This window comes from Prosopis cineraria, unplaced genomic scaffold, assembly GCF_029017545.1.
Source record: "Prosopis cineraria cultivar Desert tree isolate PC_DT_omini unplaced genomic scaffold, ASM2901754v1 PC7, whole genome shotgun sequence".
Taxonomy (NCBI): domain Eukaryota; kingdom Viridiplantae; phylum Streptophyta; class Magnoliopsida; order Fabales; family Fabaceae; genus Prosopis; species Prosopis cineraria.
The window spans coordinates 37,033,455-37,049,113 of record NW_026555338.1 but is presented as its reverse complement, the minus strand read 5'-3'; the positions used below and the strand labels follow the sequence as shown (position 1 = coordinate 37,049,113).

General features: G+C 33.2%; 1 protein-coding gene across 1 annotated transcript; it reads left to right on the top strand.

The window, feature by feature from the left end:
- The first annotated feature begins 104 nt into the window (after positions 1-104).
- On the top strand, positions 105-12,017 carry LOC129315750 (AP-2 complex subunit alpha-1-like). Its single transcript, XM_054959758.1, has 27 exons — positions 105-508; positions 2,937-3,068; positions 3,228-3,353; positions 3,867-3,929; positions 4,003-4,100; positions 4,196-4,403; positions 4,828-4,899; positions 4,972-5,064; positions 5,544-5,645; positions 5,810-5,907; positions 6,236-6,317; positions 6,459-6,547; positions 7,009-7,114; positions 7,196-7,261; positions 7,876-7,982; positions 8,072-8,176; positions 8,269-8,389; positions 8,486-8,674; positions 8,832-9,062; positions 9,395-9,475; positions 9,648-9,812; positions 9,894-9,980; positions 10,323-10,448; positions 10,614-10,694; positions 10,799-10,870; positions 11,281-11,360; positions 11,445-12,017. The coding sequence occupies exons 1-27, from the start codon at positions 377-379 to the stop codon at positions 11,590-11,592; spliced, it is 3,060 nt and encodes a 1,019-aa protein (XP_054815733.1). The 5' UTR covers positions 105-376; the 3' UTR covers positions 11,593-12,017.
- The last annotated feature ends 3,642 nt before the right edge of the window (positions 12,018-15,659 follow it).

Sequence of the window (15,659 nt, the reverse complement as noted above, 5' to 3'; positions counted from 1 at the left end):
AAAAAAAAAAACCAGAGAGAGAGAGAGAAGAAACTGAAGAGAATATGATTTCAACAGTATTAGGTGGAAAATGGAATGATGAAATTGGTAATGGTAAATAAAGGTCGTCCCCGCACTGTCCGACGGCTTTTTCAATTTTCTTCAGTCCACCTTCTCCCTCCTTCTGAACTCTTTCTCGCTCTAGATCAAGCATTGCCTGCCCTCTCTCTCTAACTGAAATCTCTTTTTGAATTCCCGTTCTTGAAATAGAGCTGATCTTCTTCTAGATTCACGCAATTAACCATTGTCTCGGATCCATTTCTCAGCCCATCTGTGCCTGTGATCTAAGATTTCACAGCCGCAGAGGGTTGCTCTCTCCGGCTGGATCTAAACGGAGATGGCGTTGTCGGGGATGAGAGGTCTCTCCGTCTTTATCAGTGACATACGCAATTGTCAGAACAAAGAGCAGGAAAGGCTCCGGGTCGACAAGGAGCTGGGAAACATCCGAGCCCGCTTCAAAAACGAAAAGGTTAGGGTTTAACCTTAGTGCACTCGTTTTTGGGCTGTTTCTTACCAGAGACCATTCCTCTGTAATGTTGCAAAGTTGGTTTCTTCAAGCATTCGAGTTTGTTTGATTAAATTGGGAGTTGATATTTCGTTTTGGTTTTGATTTCTTCGAAAGAATAACAGAAAAAGAAAATTCAAGTTTTCATTTTTTTTCTCCGCGTTCATTATTGACACTAATTGGAGCTAGAAGTTCCTTTGCCTCTATGCCCTTAGATTGACTAGCATATTCCGAGTTAGGAAACTGCAATGTCATATAAATATTTTATTATTTACAAAGGCTTCAACTCTACTGGGAGTTTGATGGTGCTGCTTCTGTGACTCTAATGTCAAAATTGATGTTGCGTTCTGCTTTTTTGGCTTTCAAGCTCATTTTGCTTTGTCTTTTTTGGGTGATAAAAGCTGGGACTGATTAAGAGCATTATTATGGTGTCTCCTGTTGGTCAACGGTCAAAATGACATGGACGAATGTTAAGTTAATGCATTCAAGATCATGTTGTAAATAGTTGAATGTGACTATTGTTGAAATAGTTGAAATAACTATGACTTGAACAAATGCCTGTTGGTTCCCGAAACTCATGTAGTAGTATGTTTTAGTTACCATATGAAAAATAATGGCTTGACCGGTAGGATGGTCCAGAAGTGGTGTGGGGTGAGGCGGGATCCTTGAGTTATTTACCATAGATTAATTGTTTGAAAGGTAACAAGTTTGTGTTTGTTTTGGTGGTATGGAAACCATTGTAACCTTTCCCACCCTCCAATTTTCAAACCACTCCAAATTGGACAGTTTGCGTTTTTTCTTGATTTTCTATTATGTGCGATTCTATAACCCACTCCATTCATCTATTTATTCTCTCTTTTTTGAAAATGTCAACATATGATGATAAATATTGGATTTTTATCCCTTCAAACGTGCCCTAATCTATTAGTGATATTGTAAAGTCCAAATAGCAGAACATGTGATACTACCCATTTTTTAGTTAGAAGTCAAACAAGTGGGTGAGTTGTCTCCCCTACCCCACTCTATTCAAAACTCCCAATTGGGCCCTGAAGGCAGTCATGCTAACCTGAAAAATGTCTAGCAGTGAGTCTTTGGACTGGACAGATCAGCGACATCTGATTTTAAGCAAAAAATTGAGCTATCTGTAATTGCTTTCTTGTTACATCCCTTGCTTGACTGAACCATTCCATTATTTCTTCTTCTTTTGTCCCTCTAGATGGTGATGCCATAATGATAATCTTGGTAATCACACTTTGATGTTTGAGTTTCCATCAATACATGTGGAAATGGGGTTCATACAATTTGCTTTATTAGAGAATATTTGCTACCATAGACTGATAAAGAATGTAATTTAATTCAATTGAATTATTTTAAGGATATATTTTTTTTCTTCTGAGCTGTGAATTTGATTCATTGGACTATATGGTCAGTGTTGTGTAAGTTGACTAGAGTTGTTAACTTAATAATAAATATATTGCAACTGGAGATAAAAAATTTTTAGGGTTTGGTGTTTTTCTTTAAGTAACTATACTGTGGTATAGAATGATGTTAGTTATATTGCCAGGTTGTCTTTACTCTTTAGCGCACTGGTAAACTCAGTGTAGGTTAAAACTGCATTCTATAGTTAGGATTTGGCATTGAGATGCTCAGATTTCCTTAAATGGGGTTTAAGTTTGTATATAGTATTGGGGGATTCAGTTTGAAAAGTCACTCTAGCCTAAATATTTGATGCTGAATACTGTTATGTCATGTGGCCTCTAACTTGGCTGCACTGAATTTTGTTGGGATTTACTCTTGGAATTGGATTCCCTACAACAATTCCAGGGACACCATAAAAAAGAGACTAAGAGGGGAAGAGAGAAGTGGGTAGATCTTTTTGAATCTTCCTGTTTCTGTCTTTCTCCAATGTTATGTCGTGTAGTTAGGGTTGAAATGCAGAAGGTCTAATTTATTTACTCTTGTCCGTCCCATGTCCTCAGTTTCGTAAGCTTGTCATCCTCGTCAGTCATATTTGAGTTTACTCTTATCTTTTTGTTATTGCAATTGTAAATCTTTAGTCACTAAGTTGGTCTGATGTGTCTGTTTATCTTTTCTATATGATTTTTCCTATTATATCTCTTTAAAAGTATGACCAATGTTCTTCTATCTCTCTATCGAGTCCTTTTACTTTTCTCACAGGCTTGGGGGAATCATGTGGTTTGGTTTTGGGAACTATTAGATTTTTTAGCATTAATTAGTGCAGTTGTTTTCTCTTTTCCAGCTTCTTCTTCTTCTTACTTTTTTTAGGCCTTTGGTGAAAGTCTTTTGTTGTTGCTTATTGTTTAACAAAACAACCTGAAGTTTTAGATATGGATGAATGCTTAATTTATACCTTTTTTTCTTTTTTCTTTAGGGTTTGACACCATATGAAAAAAAGAAATATGTTTGGAAAATGCTATACATATATATGCTTGGATATGACGTGGATTTTGGTCATATGGAAGCTGTGTCTCTTATATCTGCTCCAAAATATCCAGAAAAGCAGGTGATACTTTCCTTTTATGAAGTCTTTCTATAGTGGACTGTTACTATATCTCTATTTCTAGTTTTCTGTGGTTTCATTTAAGTCCATTTGCATGTTTACCTAGCAGGGAAAATATATGGGCTAAAGGAGCCAAGTCTAATTTTGCTATAATTACTGCAGGTTGGTTACATTGTGACATCATGTTTACTCAATGAGAACCATGACTTTTTGAGACTAGCAATAAACACCGTGCGCAATGATATTATTGGTCGGAATGAAACTTTCCAGTGCCTAGCATTGACTATGGTATGGTGATGGAAAAAATGTCAATCTTTTTTTAATTCTTGTGGTCTTATTCATATTACATCATTTTGTTAGTGTTTCTCTGGGAATCTTATATAATGTACGTATGAGGAAACCTTGACAAAACTTTAACCCTTGGTGAAGAACTGTGCTTTATGTTTGTTACCAGCCTTTCTTGATGCATGTTGACAAATATGGTGTTACATGGCTGAACGTCAAATGCATGTGTAGGCAATGACACAAATGTCTGAATAATGTTGTTCTTTTTTGTTTTTCCATGCCAGAGCATTTTTTTTGGTCTCAAACTTTGCACTTGTTCACTTGCTTTCCAAACTTCCATCTGGCCACATGATTTATATGTTGTGATGTTTATTTCAATATTTTAAGCAAATCAGAGTTCTTGGATTCTTTTCTTTTCATTGATATCGTATTAAGGTATCTACCATCTACCATACATTTATAATGATTACCTTTTCCACCTTTGAGTCACTAACACCATGTTATGTCCTTTGTTAGGTTGGAAATATAGGTGGGAGAGAGTTCGCTGAGTCCTTAGCGCCTGATGTGCAGAAGTTGCTGGTAAGAAACTAAGCATTATGAGTAAGTAACTGGATTTGAAAATTATTGATGTTGACTGTATTCTCTTATCTAGGTATCTAGCAGCTGCAGACCACTTGTGAGAAAAAAAGCTGCTCTGTGTTTACTGCGATTGTATAGGAAAAATCCAGATGTTGTCAATGTAGATGGATGGTAAATTAGAACCCACTTTCTGGTGCTAGGTGTTTCTCCATTGGTACTTACCTTCAAATGTATCTTATTAGAACTCCTTTTGATGCATATATAAGGGCGGATCGGATGGCACAACTTATGGATGAACGAGATCTTGGAGTTTTGACATCTTCTATGAGTCTTCTTGTTGCATTAGTATCTAACAATCATGAAGCATATTGGAGTTGTCTTCCAAAGTGTGTCAAAGTTTTAGAGCGCCTTGCTAGGAACCAGGATGTTCCACAAGAATACACTTACTATGGTATCCCATCTCCCTGGCTTCAGGTTTGTAAACTTCAATCTTGTCCATTTTTTTTTCATTGTTATTTGTGAGAATAAAAGCTTAGTTCATCTGGAAAATTTTAGCCAAATTCTTCCTTACAAATCATGCTTATTGAATTTTGTATTGATTGGCGATTCAATCTAAGACTAACTGTGAAGTAAGCTCAAATGTCCTACATTTTCAAAAATTGGCATGGCATAATGGTGGGGGAAAAATCTTTTGATGTATGGGATTACTTAACACAATAAACTGAAACCAAATCTTGTTTGGTAATATATATTTACTGAAAATCACAAGCCTTCTTCTGCTAAATAATTAAAATATGAGGAAGTAGTTTATCAATTGAGAGTGATTAGCTTATGCCATTTGTTATTGTAATCTTGTGTAGCTAGTTCACCTGAATTCTTATTCATTTTCTTCATATAGGTAAAAACAATGAGAGCACTTCAGTATTTTCCTACCATTGAAGATCCAAATACAAGGAGATCTTTGTTTGAGGTATGTCATATCTCAATAATATATTCAATTTTTTTAATTTACGATGGCAGAGTCTTAAACCAATTGTTTCAGGTCTTACAAAGGATACTGATGGGCACTGATGTTGTGAAAAATGTGAACAAAAACAATGCATCCCATGCTGTTCTTTTTGAAGCACTAGCTCTGGTATGTTGGAAGTGTATTAATCTATTTTGGAAATGCCAAATACATATAATTCTTACTTGAAGATCGCATTATAATTGGCACCATGTATGAATCTTCATCCTTTCTTTTTGAATTTGTTGGCCAAACTAGCAAAAGCTCTAGCAGAATAGGCCCAGACTAGCTGCTGCGCTGCCTAACTTTCTTGCTTCTAAGGCTGTTTCCTGTCCAAATAATGATTTATATTTACAAGTTCTTTCAGTTTGTTTAAGTTCATGCATGACTGCAAGGCTACTATGCGCATGCACCATTTATGCAAAATGGCACTGATGACTGTGTCAAAGAGTCAATCAAAAGGATTATTGCCAACAAATTTAGCATGCTTTCGTTTGTATGCATGTACATGTAGGGTAGGTGTACGGTGCACTTAATGGGCACTACATCCCTACTTTTACTACTGTTGTTAACATGACAGGTTATTGTTTATTACAATGATGCCTCAGGTGATGCATCTTGATGCTGAAAAAGAGATGATGTCTCAATGTGTGGCTCTTCTTGGAAAATTTATTGCTGTCCGGGAGCCAAACATTAGATATCTTGGCTTGGTAAGTTGTGGAGACACTATTGCGTTATACTTGTTTCTCTTCTTTTCTTGAGATATTTCCTTTACTTATTAGAAGGAGGTGGATATATGGTCATAATTTAGAAAACCAAAATTACTGTCAGAATGCATTATCAGAATTCATAAACACATAATATTCTGGTGCAGGAGAATATGACAAGAATGTTGATGGTTACAGATGTACAAGATATCATAAAAAGGCATCAAGCTCAGATTATCACCTCATTGAAAGATCCTGATATCAGGTTAATTGTCTTCTCTCATTTTTGCTGACTACATTAGTCCTTTACATATGCCAGTAATAAATTTGCATGACAATTCCAGTTCTCATTGATTCTATTGGCAATTTGGTTCATACATATGTAAATTGTAGTAATAACAGATGAAATTTTGAAGGCATTTGGTTACTTTTGCTTGGACTATTTAATTCACTTGTTCACACAGAAGGCTTTATGATCCTTTCAATTACTGTAGCTATTTGTCACTGTTTGCAGATTAAATTCCTTTTTTTCCTTTTTTTCTAAATATCATTTTTAACTCTAGTATTTCTAACTGGCATTCATTTATGCTCAGTATTCGGAGGCGTGCTCTTGATTTACTTTATGGCATGTGTGATGTTTCAAATGCAAAGGATATAGTTGAAGAACTATTGCAGGTATGAATCTATATCCAATGAGGTTCATGATATTTTGGAAATCTTGCAATCCCTCCACCCATCAGAGAGAAGAGATGATGAACCAGTTGATTGCATCTAAATCGCAAAGTGATTGATTTTAAATTTTCAACTATGTTGTAGTATCTCAGCACAGCTGAATTTGCAATGCGAGAGGAATTATCACTTAAAGCTGCCATTCTTGCTGAGAAGTTTGCTCCCGATCTTTCATGGTGATGAAATATTTCCTGTGGGACTTTATGTTTTGTTTTAATGTGTTGTTTCGTCTTTCTTTGTTTGCTTTTTTGCCATTTTGTTTTGTTTCCGAGGATTCTCTATCTTCAATCGTAGCACCATTTCCTCTCCTTCAAACAAAATTTCCTGTGAAAAACAATTATTTTGGAATAACGTTTAAAAACTTCTGGCAGCCAACCAAATGTAAAATTCAGGATTTTTTTCAAAATTACAGAAGAAACATAGGCCAATCTATGGATTATTGGAACTAATTTATGTCCTTTTTGAACGCCTGAAGTTGAAGTTGTTGGTGTCTGAACATTTTCTAAAACTACCCGAGGGAAATTTTATCTATGCAAACATTTTTGCATGGACTGCTGTTGATCTATTAGTAAAACCCTGCTAAAGTGGACTTATTTGGAGTCATGGATATTGATGTCATTCCGTCTCTTTTGTAAAGGTATGTTGATGTCATTCTTCAATTAATTGACAAAGCTGGAGATTTTGTTAGTGATGACATCTGGTTTCGTGTGGTGCAATTTGTCACAAATAATGAAGACCTACAGGTGATCTTGCAGTTTGTTGCTATTATATTTCTGCTTCGTAGTTGACATATCATTCACTGGGAGTTTTATGTGTTTGATTAGCCTTATGCTGCAGCAAAAGCTCGAGAGTATCTTGACAAACCAGCCATACATGAGACAATGGTTAAGGTTTGTTGACTCCCATTCCATAACTATCTGCCGATATCAGATTTATTTGCAAACACTCATTAATATGATTTATAAGCTGCAGCCTCAGCTTTTGTAGTCTGATGCTATATTGTTTCAGTGAAAAAACCTCAGAGCACTGCTAGAAGAGTCTCATGTGGTCTTAGGCAAAGAAAGCTTCACTATAATTTAAGTTTTGGTCTGAGTCAGTTAGTCGGTCTTGCAGTCATCAAAATCTCATTTAAGCACTATTGTTATGACATCTTATTGGGAATGTGGCATGTCTATCCAGATCTTTTTGAATAACTTCCTTTATAATTAATTTAAAATTTTTCTGGGACTGAGACTACCTAAAGCAGAGGTTTAGTCAGGCGAGTGGAGAATTAAAAGGATAGATTTTTGTCATAGGGAAAATTGAGGTTAGACTTCTGTAATAAGTTATATGTGGTGAGTATTTTTTTTCCTCTGTAAATTTACGTGTCTAATCTCATTTCAATTTGATTCATTGTTATTTTTTATCAAATCTGGTTTAATTTAGTCACATGTCTGACATGGAAAGAGGCTGTATTTTTGTAAAATAGTTATTAATTTTTTTTCATTTTCATACACTGAAACAGGTCAGCGCGTATATCCTTGGAGAATTTGGACACCTTCTGGCAAGAAGACCTGGATGTAGTCCGAAGGAATTGTTTAGCATAATACATGAGAAGCTTCCTTCTATATCGTTAGTAGATTTAATGAACACCTTACAATTAATCTATAGCTGTGTTCCATTGAGCTTTTATCTCTTAAAGAGTCATGCTTTATTTTCAGGACTTCATCTATTCCCATTCTTCTTTCAACATATGCTAAAATTCTTATGCATGCTCAACCACCAGACCCTGAGTTACAGAATCAGATATGGGCAATATTTAACAAGTGAGGCTTGTATTTGCAATTAATTTATAATGGATCGATCTACAATGTCATGATGTCATTGATTCTTCTAAATCATCTGCTAATGTTTTTAGATATGGGAGTTGCATTGATGTTGAAATACAGCAACGAGCTGTTGAATATCTTACATTGAGTGGTAAAGGTGCAGCTCTGATGGACATATTAGCTGAAATGCCTAAATTCCCTGAACGACAGGTATTTTGGAAATTTTAATAAGACGTAGTTTGCTTTTGATGATGCTTGATCAACCACCAGTGGTGACACTCATGGAATATTACTCTTCAAATTCAGTCTGCATTGATAAAAAAAGCTGAAGATACTGAACTTGATACGGCGGAACAAAGTGCCATAAAACTGCGAGCCCAGCAGCAAGCTCAAACATCAAATGCTTTGGTTGTGACAGACCAACAACCTGCAAATGGAACTCCGCCTGTAAACCAACTTGGTCTTGTAAAGATGCCCAGTATGAGCAGTACTGTGGTTTGTACCTCCCTCCGCCTTCCTCTTTTGCATGAATTCTTACTGTGTCATTTTTTTTTATTAACATTAGAATGATTAAATGCCTCATCTTTTGAACTTGGAAAATGTTTATGCCTATTGGTTTTTGGGTTGATGCTTACTCATCTTTTTTAAACAGGACCATGAGTCAGCAGATCAGAGATTATCCTTGGAAAATGGGACATCAAATAAAGTAGATTCACAACCTCCTCAAGCAGATCTGCTTAGTGATCTCTTGGGTCCATTAGCTATTGAAGGTCCTCCTGGTAGCAGTGTCCCGTCTCAGCCAAACACAAATTCAGGATTGGAAGGTACTGCAGTTGAAGCCACGGCCATAGTACCTGCAGGAGAGCAGGCAAACTCTGTGCAGGTACTTTATTTTCTTCTAGTACCAAAACATGTTTTGAAGTTTTTCTGTTTCATGCAATGCATCAACGTAATGTTATTATAGAAGTTCTTGTTCCGAAGATTACTTCCATTCAAATCACATATCTTCATACCAATTCTTTTTAAAACAAATAATGAGGTATCAGGATAAACTGAGTTAAGCTTTATACCAAAAGTTTTTCTGTTTGAATGAATACAATTTTATTATAGACTGTAGCCCATCTCTTTTTCGCTGGACTCCATTCTCCATGACGATCAGAAAGATATTCTTACAATGCATGGAAAGATAACAAATTGCAACCTTCATTTGTGCAGCCAATTGGAAATATTTCAGAAAGATTTCATGCTTTGTGCTTGAAGGATAGTGGCGTTCTTTATGAGGATCCTTACATTCAGGTTTCTTTTTTCCCCTTCCTTGTTTTGTAGTGATTTTTATTTTAACTTTAAGCTTATACAATTATGCACTCAGTTTATTTACTAATCTCTGGTATTCAGAGATCGGTGCTAGCTTAATATTTCGGCTGATTTCCTGTAGAGTTCTTAACCTTTTTTATATGCATTTGCGCAGATTGGCATTAAAGCAGAATGGAGAGCACATCATGGGCGTCTTGTTCTTTTCTTAGGGAACAAGAATACTTCTCCTCTTGTCTCTGTTCAAGCTATAATATTGCCTCCATCTCATTTGAAGATGGAGCTCTCACTAGTGCCAGAAACTATACCTCCCCGAGCACAGGTGAACTATTGTTACCAAGTCTTTTGTTTTCTCATTTCATTAGTCTTGTTTACAAATTCCCCCCCTCTTTTAATGTCATAGGTGCAATGCCCGCTGGAAGTCATTAATCTTCACCCGAGCAGGGATGTGGCTGTTCTTGACTTCTCCTACAAGTTTGGTAACGATATGGTACTTAAGCATTGACATGTTTTAAGTTCCTCATGTGATAAACTATTTATATTTCCCTCTTTAATGGGCTCAACTGACATGGTTCATGTGCTGTCAAGGCAAGTGATGGGGGAAAAAGAATTAGACTATTTCACTGTTTATGTTACTTGTGTAAACAATTTATCTTGTATGTCTCTCATTCAGTTCAGCATGGATCAATTTTTCATAAAAATATTACCTGAATTGGATAACTGGATGTCATCCTACTGAGTTGTTGAGAGTTGATGGTGTGGCTATCTTTACTGCTCTTAAATTATGAACTTTTGGTTAATTTGTGACATTTTGTCTGTGAGCTTCTTGTAGGTCAATGTCAAACTTCGCCTTCCTGCTGTCCTAAATAAGTTTCTTCAGCCTCTCTCTGTATCTGCTGAAGAGTTTTTCCCTCAATGGAGATCACTTTCTGGGCCACCCTTGAAGCTTCAAGAAGTGGTATGTGTTGCGTTATCTATGCCTACATTAGAAGTTTTGGTATTGCCAATTTGGCTAATGGTCATTTTGACGGGTTAATTCAATAATGGCAGATATCTATCATTGACTGACTGACATTTTACTCTGGTCGTGCACAATCATAGGCTTGTTTTGTTGATTTTGCAGGTTAGAGGTGTTAAACCACTTCCTCTTCTTGAAATGGCGAATCTATTCAATAGTTACCGCTTGACAATTTGCCCAGGGCTTGTATGATGTTCATTGCTTCTCTCTTCTTTCTGTTTATTTTCACAGTTGATCCTTTAATGATATATAGTTAGTAATATTTTTTTCGGGTTATCTCTCTGCTTTAGGACCCTAATCCAAACAACCTTGTCGCAAGTACTACATTCTATTCAGAAAGTACACGGGCAATGCTCTGTTTAGTAAGTATACATGTCAAAACACGTATCATGCATCACAGTATGATGAAGATTATAATCATAGGGTCTTGAATATCATTATGGTGGGAACTTGAAAACGTTTTTCACTTGTGAAAAATCATAAATGATCATTTTCTCTAGCTCGGTCGTTTTGAAATTCATGGAGTGCCTCTTTGGGCATACAGAAATATAGAGAAATACTTTGCTCCTGTTGAAGCTTTGGGAAGTTTGGAATAGCTGCTGTTTTATAATGTTGTCAACTGTGAACTACCCGGGCCAGTCATTTACAAGTTATAATTAAGTTTAACTTATGACGCTGCAGCTCTAAATTATAGAAATTGTGCATAGTTTATGAAGTAACTCGGGGAACATAGTTGTTTTAACTTTTTTTATTTTAAATAAACGATACTCAGATACGAATTGAAACGGATCCAGCAGACAGAACCCAGCTACGGATGACGGTTGCTTCAGGGGATCCTACCCTAACGTTTGAGTATGTGATTGAAAATAAGGTTTTGGAGGGATATCAATTTTTTCCATGGGCCTTACAGATAGTTCTTCTATATTTGGTTTGCAGGTTGAAGGAGTTCACCAAGGAACTGTTAGTCAGTTTGCCCCCGGCAACCCGTGTACCAGCACAAGCATCTCCAATGCTTCCTGTGGCTCAACCCGCTGGTGCACCAGCATCAAACGACCCTGGAGCGATGCTGGCTGCTCTCCTATGACAATATGAAGCTGATAGATTCATGAGTATGGTCTTTACACTTGTAAACTTGATTTACAAACCAGCACCGCCCCTTTTTCCTTCAAGATAAATGAGTTGACAAAAAAACCATAACGTGAGGGCTGGTGGAGTTGAGAGCGAGCTAGTTTGTTACTGGCTGAGTGTTTGGATGGGGATTCATGGGTTGGTCGGCCTTTTTTGGAGATTCTTTATGCACAAAGCTTTAGCGATGATGTGTCATTTGGGTGAGGGTTTCGAGTTCTATTTTTTTGTCCCTTCCCAGTTTTATTGGCGTGTTTACGGTGCTCGTTAGCATGTAAGATATATATTGCCTTGGACAAAACCAGTTGTAACATTTTGGATTTGTCATTTTAAAATTATTGTTGCAATAATATCATGGGGAGAGTACATATTCTTGGGCTTTAATGCTCTGGGTTTTCAGTGGTGAGAAGTCGATTTTATGCTTGATTGGCATCCTCTGATTCCATTTATAAGTCATAATTTAGAATGCTTATTTAGTTTTATTTATAAATCATGGCACGATTTTTTAAGTAATATTTAAAATGTATTTTTAAAATTACTTTTTATGAAAAAGAAAAAGTAATATGATATCATTTTTTGGATTTGTTTTATAAGAACATATTTAAAATTTTATACATTTTTATTCCTTGAATTTTTTTTTACATTGATATTAATGAGGTTAATAGAAATAATTTATAAAAAGAACTGTAGGAGTAGAATAGATTTGATTACTTCGTTGCCCATGAACATTTGAAAGAGAGAGATAAAGAGTGATGTGCAGGATGGTAAAATTGCAGTTTGCTCAGAGGGACTGGATCATACGTTTAAACTCGGCTCGATTGAACCTCCGGACGATAGTAACTATGGGGCCCAGTCCTTGTACTCACGTCACAATTTCACTTGTCCCGCTCTTGCTAAGCCAGTTTATTGACTACGATGTGTCCTTTTTTCCCTACAAAAAATTAAGATGTACAATATTTATATATTTTATTATAAAAAATATTTTATAGTTTTGTAGTTATTATTGAATAGAAGTTATTATTTTTCTTTTATTTTTGTTTCATGGTAAGACATGATCATTTCTTCTTTATAAAGGTAACATTGTTCAGATGATAAACAAACAATTGAGTAGTATACTATTTGGGGTTAATTCAGGTGACAGAGGTGGGGTGAATTGTGGATGAAAGTCAAGATTTCAAACTCTCATGATGTAACCCAAAAAAAAAAAAATAATGGATGAATTTTTTCTCAAATTTCATGTAGCCCAAAAGATAATTTTTTGAGAATTTGATAATCAAATAAACAAAAAAATTATTTAAATGCTTTGATTACTTTATATTTATTTTTTGCTTTATAAAAATGTATCATTTAGACTTATGAATACAGTATTTTTATTTTTACCAGAACAGGAGGATACAAACTTGTTATAAGGATGTAACATGGAAAAAATGTACTCTTTTGATTCTATTTATAAGAGTAATAAAATATTTATTTTGATTTTATTTATAGGGTACTTTAACAATTATAATGTTCATTTTTACCTTTTTATTCTTATTGAATGTTAGACAAATTTATTTTTAAAGCATATATATTTAACCTGAGTAAACTTGAAAAGTTGTTAAATTTTAGATAAATTTAATAAGATTTAAGATTTTTCTTAATTTTAATAAAAATATTAAAACTAATTTATAATTAAAACTTGAGGGAGTATTAAACATGAAAGTTGGAAATATTTTACAGGATAAACGTTACTTGTGGATGGATCTCGATTGCCAAGGGCGCTTAGGTTCGTCAACGGTCAAAAAGAACTGCCTATTTATTAAACAAAAAAAAATTACATCTAAGTTTTATATAAAAAAATTTATTATCAAAAAATTTCATAAAATTCATAAAATATTTTTAAATTTTAAATTTTACATATCTACAATATAATTAAAGGTATTGACAATTAGATAATGATCATTTACAATTTATATATTCAATTATTAATGTTCTTAGTCACATTATAGATGCATAGAATTTAAAACTTAAAAATATTTTATAAATCTGATAAAAACTCTTAATAATAAATTTTTTATATAAGATTTAGATGTAATTTTTCTAAAAAACCCCTGATCACCAAAAAAAATCTGGCGCACCCGCATTTCCCTTAAATTTGTTTCTCGATTTAAATAATTCTCTATATATTCTGTGCTCCGGGATCTGCGGATAATATTTCATCCATAATGTGAAAATAATTTTACCACATTTAAAAAACCGATATACCAGGTTTAACTAGCTATATTTATTACTAGAAAACATATCTGAATAATAAATTCATAATAAGAAATTCATCAAACCTATTTATATATAATCTTCCTAATGAATATCGATCGTTCGTTATAAGATTAAAATTAAATTATCCATACAATATTTTTAAAATAGAATAAATCATAATTAAAAACAAAAAAGTATTAAATAATAAAATATGATAGACATAAATATACTTAATATTAAAATGTTAAATTATACCTTCTCTAAATTTTGAATCATATATAAATAATCTCCTTAACCTTTCAAACTTAATAATAAATCTTATTGAGCATTCACATTTATGCAAATAACCCCTAACCATTAATTATATACCTCCTTAAAATTTATTTTTGTGTGCATTTAAGCCTTCAGATTTTGATTAATATACAGATAACCCTCATAAATTTTAAGTCATGTATAAATAATTAATCTATAACATTAATCATATAGAATTATTTGTATAAATATAAAAGTTGAGGGGGGTTTGTTGTAAAATTTTAATGATTAAGGAGGTTATGCATATATGGTTTAAAGTTCAAAAAAGTAATATATAATTTGGCCAAATTAAAAATCTAACTCTCATTCTCAAATCAAATTAGCGGTTTAATATTTTTTTGGGAGATACCTAAATTAGTAGCATTTCTTTCTTCACGGAAATGGATTCAATACACACAATATAATTGAAATTAAAAATGTAACCAAAATATTCTAAGAATGTTGATTTATTTAATCTAATGTAAAATAATAAATTAAAATTTTAAATTTTTTAATATTTTTATTTTTTTTGTGAAAATTTATAGGTGTGATATAATATATTTATGAACCATATATATATAAGCAATCAAATACATTATTTCTTACATTATCTAACTAATATATATACACACATCAATTATAATTTTAATTGAAATGAATGTAATTATACTACATTTTGTTTGTAAAAGGCAATTGATATAAAATCAAAATAAAAATAACCGAATCATTTAAATAGGCCCCAGAAAAAATTAATGTAATTTATTCTTTTTATCGGACCAAATAATTTATTCTATTTCAAGACAATATTAATAATAATAATAATAATATTATTATTATTATTATTATTAATTCTGCTGGTCTTAAACAGGAGGTTGACTTCTAAGTTATGCATATAAATATGGGCAAGAATACTTGATAGATTTTTATTCAATCAAATTAAAATATATAAATTTTAATATATTAATAATATAAATAATAAAAAATTTATTATAGATTAAATAATTTATAAAAGATATACATCATAATTTGATCAAAAGCAAGTATCTTATGTATAAAAGTGTAAGTATATAAGTTTTTTTCAATAAATATTAGCACAAAAACAAATGACAATGAGGCTAATTTCCATGAAAATAAAAGGATCAATGAGTAAATAAGATTTTAAACTCTTACTCGAAAATTGTCTTGAACCTTAAACTCTTAAAATGTACGAATAAACTCTAAATTTTTAAATTCATAGTAAAATAAACTTTGATCATAAACTTTTTAACACCTTTACTATCTACGTAAGTACTATTTAGGATTTATTTTCTTACAAGTTTAACCTTAATTGTTACAATATTTGCGTGGACAGTAACGGTGTTAAAAAAATTAACGGTCATAATTTATTTTACTATAATTTTAAAAGTTTAGGTTTATTTTACATATTTTAAGAGTTTAAGATTCAGAGCAATTTTTAAGTAATAGTTTAGGATGCTATTTGCTTATTAACACAAAATAAAA